At 47.0% G+C, this 16,525-nt stretch overlaps 1 protein-coding gene across 1 annotated transcript in view; it reads right to left on the bottom strand.

Annotated features, from left to right (window-relative positions):
• Positions 1–206: 206 nt before the first annotated feature.
• LOC139373738 (inactive phospholipase C-like protein 2) overlaps positions 207–16,525 on the bottom strand; it is a 46,466-nt gene continuing 30,147 nt past the window's right edge. Inside the window, exons 10-12 of the mRNA XM_071114664.1 lie at positions 13,112–13,187; positions 4,038–4,147; positions 207–3,908 (exon numbers count right to left, since the gene is read on the bottom strand). Of these exons, the coding sequence (XP_070970765.1) occupies positions 3,726–3,908; positions 4,038–4,147; positions 13,112–13,187 (369 nt within the window). The 3' untranslated portion in view covers positions 207–3,725. The remainder of the gene's footprint in view (positions 3,909–4,037; positions 4,148–13,111; positions 13,188–16,525) is intronic.

Here is a 16,525-nt window from a genome sequence, read left to right as displayed (position 1 = left end):
TACAAGGGTGTTACCAATGGGCAGGTTTCCACTAAAATCATCAGCTTAGTGTTTCGCCTCTTCTCAGCTGCATACAGTAACAACTGTCTCACAGGTTGTGATCAGTCGCGGATGTGCTGGGTATCTGAGAGATTATAGCTTATGCTCAATAGGCTGTAATTACTTAGCCTTGAATGTGCACTGTTCAAACTATATCTCCGCTCAGTGTTGTTGCTGGCACTTAACCCAGATGCTGCACTTTATTTTGGGGTTAACTTGGTTGATCAGGTAAAAACAGATCAGTAGGTCAAACTCAATGACTTGGGTGGCATCCCAGATGTGGAAAAACACAGTACATGTAATGTTTGCCTAATTACAATGTAATTACTAGTTGTTACACAGGATTTAGCTTGTTAAAATGAAGTGTATCTTGAAGGGTGCTTAGTTGTAATTAATGTGTACTCACTCATACAGTACACTACCCATCCTGACAATCTGGCCCTCATTTTAAAGCTTCTGGAAGCTACACATTTCACAATAAGGTACAGAAATGAAACTTCCAAAAGCTTCAGGGCCAAGTTATCAGGATGGGTAGTGTCCTAAATTGAATCAATTTTAAGTAGAGGCTGTAACGCAACAAAATGTTGAAAAAAATCAAGGGGTGTGAATACTTTCTGAAGGGACTGTATAGTTTCATGACCCTGAAAACCCTCTTCACTCCCCCCAAAATAAACACAAACCAAGAGGAACAAACATTGCACATAGGGCCCGATTCAGGCACGCACCCCTTTCCTACTCACTTGTCAGTAGTTGGTATTCAGACTTACCTTATGTAGGTGCGTAATTGGCTTTGCAGGTGTGGTTCACTTACGCAAGTGAATAAATGTAATTACACAGCTGAAAATCTTCCCACTGGCTGACCAACAGATTTTCTTGTGGAGTTTTCAGTACATTTATCTAAAGCCACCCCTTAAAATTGTGCGTACCTTTTAATTAGAATTTCCTCGGCAGTCAATATATGGAAAGAACTGTTCAGAATATTAGGGATTAATGAAAGAAAGCCATGTAAATACACATCTCCTTTTCAGCACCAATTGGTAGATTTAAAAATACTCAGATCATTGTATATTTTTTAGGGTTAGGAAAGTATTTCTGAAAAAAAAAAAAAGTACGTTTGGATGGCTTTTATGCACAAAATATATTGGTGAATCAAAAATAGTGGTTATAAATGTATGTGGGTAAAACGGACGGTGGTTACCGATAGTGGCTGATATTTAACAGAATACAAATTGTAAAAAAATACGGTGAGAAGTCGGGGCATATAATTAAAACATTCTATAAATCAACTCGGTAGGTTAGGCGCTATACTATTATCAACCTACAGCTTGAGTCTCCGCATTTCATCCCTGCAAGTTTTAAGCCCAGCATTTCATCAAATTGGAAAAGTTGACATGTTGATATGCTTCAGTTTACTGACATATGACTGGTTTCACATTCATCTGGAGCGATCATCAAGGTAAAATAGTTCTAAACAATTGTAATTTATATTTACTATCCCCTTATCCAAATGGTTTACTCATTTACCTAGACCAAATCAATATTACTTATCAATTTGTAAATTACAGTGTGTGGAGAATGGTGTTATTTGTATCAGGAAAGAATGAAGTAGATGTTGTTCCACCTGGAACCGACAGGTTGCTCGACCTTACCCATCCTTTCCTCGCACGTAAAGTTGGTGGAATTAAGGTAAGAATACAGCACACAGTGCCTTCGCAAAGTATTCAGACCCCTTGACTTTTTCCACATTTAGTTACATTACAGCCTTATACTAAAATGGATTCAATAAAAAAGATATTCAGCAAACTACACACAATACCTCACAATGATAAAGCAAACAGGTTGTTAGACATTTTTGCAAATGTATAAACAAAATAAACCTTATTTACATAACTATTCAGACCCTTTGCTATGAGACTCAAAATTGAGCTCAGGTGGAGTCTGTTTCCATTGATCATCCATTATATGTTTCTACAACTTGATTGAAGTCCACTTGTGGTAAATTCAATTGATTGGACATGATTTGGAAAGGCACACACCTGTCTATATAAGGTCCCACAGTTGACAGTGCATGTCAGAGCAAAAACCAAGCCATGAGATCAAAGGAATTGTCCGTAGAGTTCCAAGAATGGATTGTGTCGAGGCACAGATCTGGGGAAAGGTACAAAAAAATGTCTGCAGCGTTGAAGGTCCCCAAGAACACAGTGGCCTCCATCATTCTAAAATGGAAGAAGTTTAGAACCACCGAGACTCTTCCTAGAGCTGGCTGCCCGGCCAAACTGAGCAATCGGGGGAGAAGGGCCTTGGTCAAGGAGGTGACCAAGAACCTGATGGTCAATCTGATAGAGTTCTTCTGAGGAGATGGGAGAACCTTCCAGAAGGACAACCATCTCTGCAGCACTCCACCAATCAGGCCTTTATGGTAGAGTGCCCACTCCTCAGTGCAAGACACATGACAGCCCACTTGGAGTTTGCCAAAAGGCAACTAAAGGCTCTCAGACCATGAGAAACAAGATTGTCTGGTCTGATGAAACCAAGATTGAACTCTTTGGCCTGAATGCCAAGCTTCAAGTCTGGAGGAAACCTGGCACCATCCCTACGGTGAAGCACGTGGTGGCAGCATCATGCTGTGGGTATGTTTATCAGCAGCAGGCACTGGGTGACTAGTCAGGATCGAGGGAAAGATGAATGGAGCAAAGTATAGAGAGATCCTTTATGAAAACCTGCTCCAGAGCACTCAGGACCTCAGACTGGGGTGAAGGTTCACCTTCCAACAGGACAACGACCCTAAGCACACAGCCAAGACAATGCAGGAGTGGCTTCGGGACAAGTCTCAATGTCCTTGAGTGGTCCAGCCAGAGCCCGGACTAAAATCGAATTGAACATCTCTGGAGAGACCTAAAAATAGCTGTGCAATGACGCTCCCCATCCAACCTGACAGAGCTTGAGAGTATCTGCAGAGAAGAATGGGAGAAACTCCCCAAATACAGGTGTGCTAAGCTTGTAGCGTCATACCCAAGAAGACTCAAGGCTGTAATCGCTGCCAAAGATGCTTCAAAAAGTACTGAGTAAAGGGTCTGAATACTTATGTAAATGTGATATTTCAGTTTTTTTAATTTATTCATTTCTCTGATCTCCACCCTGAAAGAATAGCTGGCTGAAACATTTTTTAAATTCAAGGTCAGAATACGTTTTAAAGAAAAGCGCATAAAAAGGGAATTAAGTTCCATTTACAAGTGCTTAACTCGGGTCTGAATCGGCCCCATAGAGAGCAGGATTAAACATTTCTTATTTATAGCTGCATACAAAGTAGGGGACAGGGCAGTCTGATTGTCTCTCTCTTTCTCTCAGACCTCATTCCTTCATTCCTCTCTACATTCCTGTCTCCAGTGTCTTCGACATTACTCCTCCCTCTTGGCAGTGCTATAACAGGAGTTTTTCTCTTCAACTGAGTCCATCCTCCTTCTTCCTCATTGTTGTCTGGAGAAAATGGCAGACTAATCTCCAGCAGCCCCCGGGTGAGATGCAGAAGGAGCCTATCACTATAGAACGTATGTAGCAACTTCTTATCACCCTGACAATCCTCAGAATAGGACAATTGTGCCCTTAGAAACGGACCTACGGTCAGTTTCCCCCTTATGGTTCAATATATAATTTTAGACAAGTAAACTGTTCCTAGACCTGTCTGCCTAAGGGAAACTTCTTGCCGGAGCTGTACCCGACATTGAAGGAAGGCCGTCCAGGCTGCGCCGGGCGTGGGTTGTCTCTCCTGTCCCGCCCTTACTGAGGTTAGAGGTCAGGGCAGCGTAGTGGACCTGCTTTATGTTCTCCTGTACCTCCGTCTTAGCCCGTTTCAGCAGGTCTGCCTGCCCCTGAGAGAGAGAAGGGGAAGGATAGGAAGACAGAGAGGAGTTGGTCTGAGTTGGCCAATGTCGGAACAGACTGGCAATATTCTGTGGTAGTCGTTGGTCTGGTGTGTGTGTGTGTGTGTGTATATTCACCTTCAGTATTGTGATGTTCCAGTTGAAACTCTCCACAGCTCTAGTGACCTTACGACCTTTAAGCCCCTCCTTCACTGCCATGGGCTTTAACTTCTCATGGAACTCCATGGCTAGGTGACCACAGACACACATACACACACAATATTACAATCTTGAACCTTTCCCCCTTTGTCAACCTCTCCAGATCTTAACCAAGCCCCACGACTGGCTCAACCTCTCTGTGTATTAACCAAGGCCCAAGGCTGGCTCAACCTCTGTGTATTAACCAAGGCCCAAGACTGGCTCAACCTCTCCACGTATTAACCAAGGCCCAAGTCTGCCTCAACCTCTCTGTGTATTAACCAAGGCCCAAGTCTGCCTCAACCTCTCTGTGTATTAACCAAGGCCCAAGGCTGGCTCAACCTCTGTGTATTAACCAAGCCCCAAGACTGGCTCAACCTCTCTGTGTATTAACCAAGCCCAAAGTCTGCCTCAACCTCTCTGTGTATTAACCAAGCCCCAAGACTGGCTCAACCTCTCTGTGTATTAACCAAGGCCCAAGTCTTCCTCAACCTCTCTGTGTATTAACCAAGCCCCAAGACTGGCTCAACCTCTCCACGTATTAACCAAGGCCCAAAACTGGCTCAACCTCTCTGTGTATTAACCAAGGCCCAAGGCTGGCTCAACCTCTCTGTGTATTAACCAAGCCCCAAGGCTGGCTCAACCTCTCTGTGTATTAACCAAGGCCCAAGGCTGGCTCAACCTCTCTGTGTATTAACCAAGGCCCAAGGCTGGCTCAACCTCTCCACGTATTAACCAAGCCCCAAGGCTGGCTCAACCTCTCTGTGTATTAACCAAGCCCCAAGGCTGGCTCAACCTCTCTGTGTATTAACCAAGCCCCAAGGCTGGCTCAACCTCTCTGTGTATTAACCAAGGCCCAAGGCTGGCTCAACCTCTCCACGTATTAACCAAGCCCCAAGGCTGGCTCAACCTCTCTGTGTATTAACCAAGCCCCAAGACTGGCTCAACCTCTCTGTGTATTAACCAAGGCCCAAGGCTGGCTCAACCTCTCCACGTATTAACCAAGCCCCAAGGCTGGCTCAACCTCTCTGTGTATTAACCAAGCCCCAAGGCTGGCTCAACCTCTCTGTGTATTAACCAAGCCCCAAGGCTGGCTCAACCTCTCCACGTATTAACCAAGACCCAAAACTGGCTCAACCTCTCTGTGTATTAACCAAGGCCCAAGGCTGGCTCAACCTCTCTGTGTATTAACCAAGCCCCAAGGCTGGCTCAACCTCTCTGTGTATTAACCAAGGCCCAAGGCTGGCTCAACCTCTCTGTGTATTAACCAAGGCCCAAGACTGGCTCAACCTCTCTGTGTATTAACCAAGACCCAAGGCTGGCTCAACCTCTCTGTGTATTAACCAAGGCCCAAGGCTGGCTCAACCTCTGTGTATTAACCAAGCCCCAAGACTGGCTCAACCTCTCTGTGTATTAACCAAGGCCCAAGTCTGCCTCAACCTCTCTGTGTATTAACCAAGGCCCAAGTCTGCCTCAACCTCTCTGTGTATTAACCAAGCCCCAAGACTGGCTCAACCTCTATGTGTATTAACCAAGGCCCAAGGCTGGCTCAACCTCTCTGTGTATTAACCAAGCCCCAAGGCTGGCTCAATCTCTCCACGTATTAACCAAGGCCCAAAACTGGCTCAACCTCTCTGTGTATTAACCAAGCCCCAAGGCTGGCTCAACCTCTCTGTGTATTAACCAAGCCCCAAGGCTGGCTCAACCTCTCTGTGTATTAACCAAGGCCCAAGGCTGGCTCAACCTCTCTGTGTATTAACCAAGGCCCAAGGCTGGCTCAACCTCTCTGTGTATTAACCAAGGCCCAAGGCTGGCTCAACCTCTCTGTGTATTAACCAAGGCCCAAGTCTGCCTCAACCTCTCTGTGTATTAACCAAGCCCCAAGACTGGCTCAACCTCTCTGTGTATTAACCAAGGCCCAAGTCTGCCTCAACCTCTCTGTGTATTAACCAAGGCCCAAGGCTGGCTCAACCTCTCTGTGTATTAACCAAGGCCCAAGGCTGGCTCAACCTCTGTGTATTAACCAAGCCCCAAGACTGGCTCAACCTCTCTGTGTATTAACCAAGCCCCAAGACTGGCTCAACCTCTCTGTGTATTAACCAAGGCCCAAGTCTGCCTCAACCTCTCTGTGTATTAACCAAGGCCCAAGTCTGCCTCAACCTCTCTGTGTATTAACCAAGCCCCAAGACTGGCTCAATCTCTCTGTGTATTAACCAAGGCCCAAGGCTGGCTCAACCTCTCCACGTATTAACCAAGGCCCAAGGCTGCCTCAACCTCTGTGTATTAACCAAGGCCCAAGTCTGCCTCAACCTCTCTGTGTATTAACCAAGGCCCAAGTCTGCCTCAACCTCTCTGTGTATTAACCAAGCCCCAAGACTTGCTCAATCTCTCTGTGTATTAACCAAGGCCCAAGGCTGGCTCAACCTCTCCACGTATTAACCAAGGCCCAAGGCTGCCTCAACCTCTCCAAGTATTAACCAAGCCCCAAGGCTGGCTCAACCTCTCTGTGTATTAACCAAGGACCAAGGCTGGCTCAACCTCTCTGTGTCTTAACCAAGGCCCAAGGCTGGCTCAACCTCTCTGTGTCTTAACCAAGCCCCAAGGCTGGCTCAACCTCTCTGTGTATTAACCAAGGCCCAAGGCTGGCTCAACCTCTCTGTGTCTTAACCAAGGCCCAAGACTGGCACAGGTCAGTGGTTTGGTGGTGTCTGGTATTTGGGATTCAATCAAAAGTCTTCACCAGTTTATTACACCACAGAGAGAAACAGTGGTGTGTATTCATGGATGCCAAGGGAAGCCAGAATATCTTTTGCCTCTATGTTTAATAAATTTGAATGCATCTAAGCGAGCGAAACAGCGCCCCCTCTGTCTCTGTACGTGTAGTGAATCGATTGGATGCGGTCTGGTCAAAAAAAGTATGACCTTGTTGCTGCTTGCATTGAATGCAAGGGAAGCCAGCGAGCATGTGGCCTACCTTGACAAAAAATATTAAATAATAGACAATCAGCGTTGAGCTAAACTGAGTGAACTCAGCTGTGAATGGTTCTGGCGCACCAAAAAAAAGTGCTAAGGGAAACCAGATTGTATTTGGCTTCAGACCAATCACATCAGAAGCCAAACGTCACTGACAAAACAAAACATACATTTTTGCATCTCGTTGGGTCATTGTCTTCCGGTGGCTAGCTAGCCAGCTAAAATTAGCCATGGCGGGAGATAGGGATTTGGACTTGTGGTTTTACTTAATTCTCCGTACGGGCCAATGATGATAACAGTGATTCTGATGCAACCATAAATTCATACATTGTGTCCCTTGCCTGAAAGGATGGAAGTTCAAGTAGCTGGCGTGGCGCATCGTTGCCCATGAAAGGAAGTTAGGCTAGTGAGCAAGCATTTTAGCCAGGTAGCCTAACACAACAAAATAATCAAAATCATAGACCATTTAGGCAACATGAAAGAGGAGGATGGCATTGGGTGAGTCAATACGCACACACAGAAATTAGTACCATGGACAGCCACATCATAGAGTATTTAGCTTGCGTTTATTGGACAAAATTGTTTTTGGTATCTTTTAGTTGTCACTGTGTTAATAACTATTATTTAAGGCTACTCTGACATTGCTCATCCTAATATTTATATATTCCTAATATTTATATATTCCTTAATTTCATTATTTTACTTTTGTGTGTAATGTTGTGTATTGTTAGATATTATTGCACTGTTGGAGCTAAACTCACAAGCATTTTGCTACACCCGCAATAACATCTGCTAAAAACATGTTCATGTGACCAATAAAATGTAATTTTATTAGAATAAGCATAGGTGATTAGATGATGTTGAAGTTGAAATGGTGCTGGACTAGTGGAGGCAGCTCCTGTTTTCTTTGCGACTTGCGGTAACTCTCCGATGTTTATAACTCTCCGGTGTTTATAGTTGGGGTAACTCTCTGGTGTTTATAGTTGGGGTAACTCTCCGGTGTTTATAGTTGCGCTAACTCTCAGGTGTTTATAGTTGCGGTACCTCTCCGATGTTTATAGTTGCGGTAACTCTCCGGTGTTTATAGTTGGGGTAACTCTCCGGTGTTTATAGTTGGGGTAACTCTCCGGTGTTTATAGTTGGGGTAACTCTCCGGTGTTTATAGTTGGGGTAACTCTCCGGTGTTTATAGTTGGGGTAACTCTCCGGTGTTTATAGTTGGGGTAACTCTCCGGTGTTTATAGTTGCGCTAACTCTCAGGTGTTTATAGTTGCGGTACCTCTCCGATGTTTATAGTTGCGGTAACTCTCCGGTGTTTATAGTTGGGGTAACTCTCCGGTGTTTATAGTTGGGGTAACTCTCCGGTGTTTATAGTTGCAGTAACTCTCCGGTGTTTATAGTTGCGCTAACTCTCCAGTGTTTATAGTTGCGGTAACTCTCCGGTGTTTATAGTTGCGGTAACTCTCCAGTGTTTATAGTTGCGGTACCTCTCCGGTGTTTATAGTTGCGGTACCTCTCCGGTGTTTATAGTTGCGGTAACTCTCCGGTGTTTATAGTTGCGGTACCTCTCCGGTGTTTATAGTTGCGGTAACTCTCCGGTGTTTATAGTTGCGGTAACTCTCCGGTGTTTATAGTTGCGGTAACTCTCCAGTGTTTATAGTTGCGGTAACTCTCCGGTGTTTATAGTTGCGGTAACTCTCCGGTGTTTATAGTTGCGGTAACTCTCCGGTGTTTATAGTTGCTGTACCTCTCCGGTGTTTATAGTTGCGGTAACTCTCCAGTGTTTATAGTTCCGGTAACTCTCCAGTGTTTATAGTTGCGGTAACTCTCCGGTGTTTATAGTTGCGGTAAATCTCCGGTGTTTATAGTTGCGGTAACTCTCCGGTGTTTATAGTTGCGGTACCTCTCCGGTGTTTATAGTTGCGGTAACTCTCCGGTGTTTATAGTTGCGGTAACTCTCCGGTGTTTATAGTTGTTTAGTCGTCCGAAAGAGTTGGAAACCTTACCTTGCTTGGCCATGCTGTTGGTCATGTAACTGTTTGTTACATGCAGTAACGGTACATTCAGACCACTTGACTTTTTCTACATTTTGTTACGTTACAGCCTTGTCCTAAAAAAATGTAAATTGTTTTTTCCCCTCATCAATCTACACCCAGTACTCTATAATGACAAAGCAAAAACAGTTTTTGACATCTTTGCAAAAATATATTTACATAAGTATTCAGACCCTTTACTCAGTACATTGTTGAAGCACCTTTGGCAGCGATTACAGCCTAGAGTCTTCTTGGGTATGACGCTATAAGCTTGGCACACCTGTATTTTATGAATGATGGCGCCAGAGGGGATGGCTGCCATTTTACGGGCTCCTAACCAATTGTGCTATTTTGGCAGTTTTTTCAATTATTTTGTACATAAAGTTGCTGCTACCATCTCGTATGACCGAAAATAGTTTCTGGACATCAGAACATTGATTACTCACTTCGAACTGGAGAAAGATTTTTCTTTAATGAGTCTGACGCGAAGAATATACTGCTTTCCGGAGAACAGGCCCAAATCCCCTTCATTAGGGTAAAGAAAAGGAAGAGATACCGAGGGAGAAGGTCGGGGTGCATTGTTAGGATTCATAGGCGAGTGAGTAAATCACCATTACCATCGGTGCAATCACTGGAAAACAAACTCAATGATCTACGGTCGAGACTATCCTACCAAAGGGAAATTATACTGTAATATAGGCAACATCCGCACCGAGCTAGCTGACGCTTTCAATGAGCGGGAAACTTAATCAGGATGCTTATAAGAAATCCTGCTTCGCCCTAAAATGAACCATCAAACAGGGAAAGCGTCAATACAGGATGAAGATTGAATCCTACTGCACCGGCTCTGACGCTCATGGCAGGGCATGCAAAATAAGATTCAACAGACATAAACTGAACAGGGGGGGGGGGGGGGTCCCTGTCCCTGTCCCTGTCATTTCCAGGGAGAATGGCCCTAGCCCTCACCCTCCGATCCAACATGTCCCAGATGTGCTCAATGGGATTGAGATTCGGGCTCTTTGCTGGCCATGGCAGAACACTGACATTCCTGTCTTGCAGGAAATGAAGCTCAGAACGAGCAGTATGGCTGGTGGCATTGTCATGCTGGCGGGTCATGTCAGGATGAGCCTGCAGGAAGGGTACCACATGAGGGAGGAGGATGTCTTCCCTGTAACACACAGCGTTGAGATTGCCTGCAATGACAACAAGCTCAGTCCGATGATGCTGTGACACACCTCTCCAGACCATGACGGACCCTCAACCTCCAAATCGACCCCACTACAGAGTGCAGGCCTCGGTGTAACGCTCATTCCTTCGACGATAAACGCGAATCCGACCATCACCTTGGTGAGACAACAGCCACTCGTCAGTGAAGAGCACTTTTTGCCAGTCCTGTCTGGTCCAGCGATGGTGGGTTTGTGCCCATAGGCGACGTTGTTGCCGGTGATGTCTGGTGAGGACCTGCCTTACAACAGGCCTACAAGCCCTCAGTCCAGCCTCTCTCAGCCTATTGCGGACAGTCTGAGCACTGATGGAGGGATTGTGCGTTCCTGGTGTAACTCGGGCAGTTGTTGTTACCATCCTGTACCTGTCCCGCAGGTGTGATGTCCGGATGTACCGATCCTGTGCAGTGATTTTACCCACGCACCTGGAGAGAAAGGTAGAGAGATATCTGAATACAAGAATAAAGAGGTTGAGCCCGGGAGTGAGGACTGCGCATTGCTTTCGACTTTTAAAGGTAATTTATGGTTGAGCCAACATCCTCAATGTTTGCAGTGAATCTCCGCAAACGTTGGAAATATTTTCTTTACAATGTGCATTGTCCACAGTGGAATGAGCTTGTTGACAATGTGCCTTTGGTTTAATCCTGGCCTGAATTAAAGAGAGAGAGAGAGAGGGCAAACTCCTCATCCTCACGTCCCTCTGGTCAGATTGAGCGTGTGGTGCAGTGTGTAAATTCTGCCTGGCTTTCTCTGTTCGCCCCAGGACACTGTCACACTTTATCACCATCTCCATGGAGACAAGGAAGTGGGTTAACACCGGTCACACACTGCTAGGAGCGATAATGTGAGAGTACTTTTAAACACAGCATCCTGAGCAACACCACACAACGCAACGCAGACCTGAATGCAACTCAGTAGATATTACTGTTTAATGCTCTCCCTCAGCCTTTCCCTCAACCTTTCCCTCCCTCCCTCAGCCTTTCCCTCCCTCCCTCAGCCTTTCCCTCCCTCCCTCCCTCCCTCCCTCCCTCCCTCCCTCCCTCCCTCCCTCCCTCCCTCCCTCCCTCCCTCCCTCAGCCTTTCCCTCCCTCCCTCAGCCTTTCCCTCCCTCCCTAAGCCCCTCCCTCCCTCCCCCTTTCCCTCAACCTTTCCCTCCCTCAGCCTTTCCCTCCCTCCCTCAGCCTTTCCCTCCCTCCCTAAGCCTCTCCCTCCCTCCCTCCCTCCCTCCCTCCCTCCCTCCCTCCCTCCCTCCCTCCCTCCCTCCCTCTCCCTTTTCTCTCTCTCTCTCTCTGTCTTACATACACCTGAAAACAACCCACTAACTGCAACACTCACTTATACACAATTACACATCATCTCGTATACACTGACTAAATCCACCCTCCCCTTCACACACAAACAAACACGCACACTTACACGCACCACGTTGCCTGCCTGCCTGCCAGTGCAGTTGCTAGGCGACGCTTGGCTTGAGTGCCAGGGCATTCCGTTGTGTGTGCATGTGAGAAACGTTCTATTTCCCTGTGTAGCCGAGCGGAACCGACAGAACAGAGAGAGATCAGCATGGGCCAGAACTCTTCTTCCCCTCCGACTCCTGGGGCCTCACAAAAACCCTGCACCACAATATATATGCTAACCTCTCATCCCCTCTCCTCAGACTCCTAGGGCCTCACAAAAACCCTGCAGCACAATTATCATAACTGTCTTTATGAAGGTTTATTAAAAAGTCTGTGTTACAAATGGTAGCCTGTTTCCTATATAGTATACTATCTTTAATCAGAGCTCTATGAGGTCTGCTCATTAGGCCTATACAGCCAACAATGAGCCTTTTAAAGTTATTTTCCCCAACATTTGCGGAGATCACATTCACGGTAAATCCTGCACATGTTGGTTCAAGCGTAATTTACCTTTAAAAAGTATGTTATAGTGCACTGCGTTTTAACGCGTCTTGCATTGAATCCCGGCCAAATAACTATATATAGTTATTGAGCCTTTCTATCCAGACTTCCCACGCATCTCAAACCAACATCCTCTCCTCACAGACTACCTTTTCATCTGCGAATCAATCACCTTCTCCTGGCAACCACGGAATGCTCACTGTTTATCACCATGGCGATGACTGTCTTGCCAAGTTCTGTCAGCCTACCCATGATGCCCAGCAACCAGAGTCGCTGCGGGGTAAACAAACCTTGCTCCGCCTAGTTACCCCTAGAGACTGATCTAAGGTATGTTTTGCATTTCCACCTCTATTGGTTAAGGATAGGATTTGGGGAGGATACAGTGATTCTAGATTTGTGCCTAAGGCCATCTTGACCTGTACCCAGAGCTTATGCCAACACAAACTACAGATCGCCCACATAAATCAAGAGCTCAGTCAATAAACTCATCTAATAGTAACATATTGACAGATCTGCCTCAGAGCCAGGATGAAAATAGCTCCTGTGATTGGTGAGGTAGCGAGAGGATGTGAGTCCCAAATGGCCCATAGGGTTCTGGTCAAAAGTAGTGCACTATATAGGGAATAGGGTGCCATTTGGGACGGTACCATTTGGGACATAACCATGGAAGTCTCAGGAGACTACAGGCTACAGGGTGTTGTTGACGATGTCTCAGCGGGAGAGTCTGTTGGCAGGGCCTGTAGGCAAGGCTTTCTCACAGCTACTGGGCTGTTGACTGAAGAAGAACATCCTGCCTGCTCTCTAACCACCTAACTAGCCAACACAACGTTCCTTCTTTCTCTCTATGTACAGTATATTCTCTCTCCCCTCTCTTTCCTTCTCTCTCACCTGTTGTCTGTATCTGTAGGATCCTGTCGTAGACTCCGTCTGACAGCTCGATCACCGCTCTGCTCGCCTGGATCATCTGTAGACAGAGTACACAAGATCAGTTCATTACTTAGAGACACACAAAACATATGTATCAGTTAATCGTTACATTTCATGAATAACCCCAGAGAGATTAAGACCAAAAGCCTGATTAACTAAACACTTAGTGCAATGCCTTCTGGGACATGACCCCACTTTGTGAGTCTGGTGTTCGACAAATGAAGATAAACACTGCTGCTCATAAGGGTCTGTCCACCACACAGACACACACTGCTGCTCCTAAGGGTCTGTCCACCACACAGACACACACTGCTGCTCCTAAGGGTCTGTCCACCACACAGACACACACTGCTGCTCCTAAGGGTCTGTCCACCACACAGACACACACTGCTGCTCCTAAGGGTCTGTCCACCACACAGACACACACTGCTTCCACCCATTTATTTCTCCCCCAGGCAGGCATCCAAGTCAATGTGTGAGAGCCACTTAGCCTAATGAGATTCACATTTATGCTAATAATATTTCAGGGCCAGGGTGAGCGTTTCTCACTCTGATCCATCAGGGATGAGGATGCATTCTCAAAGCACGCACGCACACACACACACACACACACACACACGCACGCACACACACACACACACACACACGCACACACACACACATACACACACGTTGGGTTTACTATCTAAGTGGGACCAAAGTAATTATTCCCATTCAAATTCCTCTTTCCCTAACCCTTAACGCTAGACCAGTAACCACCTTACCCTAACTCTGACCTTAACCCCAAACCCTAAACCTAACCTTAACCCTAACCCTTATTCTAACCTAACACTAATTTGAACCCTGATCCTAAACTTAACCCTTAAGCCTAAAACTGCACTTGTGAAATGTTCCTTGTTTTACTATCCTTGTTTGGACTTTTAAACGCAAAAGGATAGTAAATAATGCATGCGCGCACACACACAGACGCGCACGCACACAGACACGCACGCACACAGACACGCACGCACACAGACACGCACGCACACAGACACGCACGCACACAGACACGCACGCACACAGACACGCACGCACACAGACACGCACGCACACAGACACGCACGCACACAGACATGCACGCACACAGACACGCACGCACACAGACACGCACGCACACAGACACGCACGCACACAGACACGCACACACACAGACACACGCACGCACACAGACACGCACGCACACAGACACGCACGCACACAGACACGCACACACACAGACACGCGCACGCACACAGACACGCGCACGCACACAGACACGCACGCACACAGACACGCGCTCGCACAGACGCGCACGCACACAGACACGCGCACGCACACAGACACGCGCACGCACACAGACACGCACGCACACAGACACGCGCTCGCACAGACGCGCACGCACACAGACACGCGCACGCACACAGACGCGCACGCACACAGACACGCACGCACACAGACACGCACGCACACAGACACGCACACACACAGACACACGCACGCACAAGCGCTCGCACACACACAGACACGCACACACACAGACACGCACGCACACAGACACGCGCACACACACAGACGCGCACGCACACAGACACGCGCACGCACACAGACACGCACGCACACAGACACGCGCACGCACACAGACACGCACGCACACAGACACGCGCACGCACACAGACATGCACACACACAGACACGCGCACGCACACAGACACGCACGCACACAGACACACGCACGCACACAGACACGCACACACACAGACACGCGCTCGCACAAGCGCTCGCACACACACATTTCTCACCTGGAAAGCTCTGCAGTTGTTTAACATTGAAAAATTACACAAAATGAAAATGTTACATTTTTCCACTTTGAGATTGAATCATTATTCAAAATGAAAAGAGGCATGGTTATCTCCTGTGAACCCTTTCCTGGCTGTTCCACTAAAGCAAGTGTAAGTGATTGTGTGTCATGGGAAATTACACACACACACACACACACGCACGCACACACACACGCACACACACACGCACACACACACGCACGCACACACGCACGCACACACGCACGCACACACACACACGCACACACACACACACGACAGTCTACTTCAACTCGTTTGGGGGGAGTTTGCGAAAGTAAGCACTTTTTAGTCAATCATTAATCAATTTAAAATCTCTCTGGCTTTACTCTGGGACACAGCTAAAGGTGAAAGCTATAAAGATACCTCTATAAACCAGAGGGAACAGAACAGAGACATTTTGTCATCAGATATCAGACATCTTACATAACAAAACTACTTACATAATGACCTACAGGTGTCGGATCTTAATTTGATCACCCTGTTGCAGGAGAACATTCCCGCTATACAGGAAATGTAAAACTTGTAGTGTATTTGAGGTTTTAAATGCTTCTGAAGTGTGTCATTTTCCCTTTTGAAATTTCTGACATGATTTTCCCTTTAAGAAAAATGGCTACAAAAATGTCCATTCATTTTATCCACTTCACATTTCCTTTTGCTGCAGGATTGTTTTCCTGCTGTATTAAACTGGCTCAATTGAAGATCCTATATCTGTAGACAGATGACCCCAGACATAATCTGCCCAGTGGATGGTTCAATTTTTAAAAAAGCTATCTGACGGGCCAAGCATCCATTATCAATTACACTACTTCGAGGTATGGGAGAAAGAGAGAGAAGGGAGGTGCTGGCAAAGAGAGAGACAGAGAGGGAGGCAGGGAGATGGAGGGGGAAGAGAGATAGAGAGAGGGAGGGGGGGAAGGGAAAGAGAGAGGGGAAGAGAGAGAGCGATGGAGAAAGAAAGAGAGAGTGAGGGAGAGCGAGAGAGCGGGGGAAGGGAGATAGAGGAGAGGGCCATAGAGAAAGAGAAGGCAGAGCGAGAGAGAGAGGGGGAAGGGAGATAGAGGAGAGGGCCATAGAGAAAGAGAAGGCAGAGCGAGAGAGAGAGGGGGAAGGGAGATAGAGGAGAGGGCCATAGAGAAAGAGAAGGCAGAGCGAGAGAGAGAGGGGGAAGGGAGATAGAGGAGAGGGCCATAGAGAAAGAGAAGGCAGAGCGAGAGAGAGGGGGAAGGGAGATAGAGGAGAGGGCCATAGAGAAAGAGAAGGCAGAGCGAGAGAGAGGGGGAAGGGAGATAGAGGAGAGGGAGGGGGGGAAGGGAGATAGAGGAGAGAGAGAGGGGGAAGGGAGATAGAGGAGAGGGCCATAGAGAAAGAGAAGGCAGAGCGAGAGAGAGGGGGAAGGGAGATAGAGGAGAGGGCCATAGAGAAAGAGAAGGCAGAGTGAGAGAGAGAGGGGGAAGGGAGATAGAGGAGAGGGCCATAGAGAAAGAGAAGGCAGAGCGAG

The sequence above is a fragment of the Oncorhynchus clarkii genome, chromosome 18 (genome assembly GCF_045791955.1).
Source record: "Oncorhynchus clarkii lewisi isolate Uvic-CL-2024 chromosome 18, UVic_Ocla_1.0, whole genome shotgun sequence".
NCBI classification, from domain to species: domain Eukaryota; kingdom Metazoa; phylum Chordata; class Actinopteri; order Salmoniformes; family Salmonidae; genus Oncorhynchus; species Oncorhynchus clarkii.
Note: the sequence above shows the minus strand (reverse complement) of the source record. Positions and strands in the feature narration are given on the sequence as shown.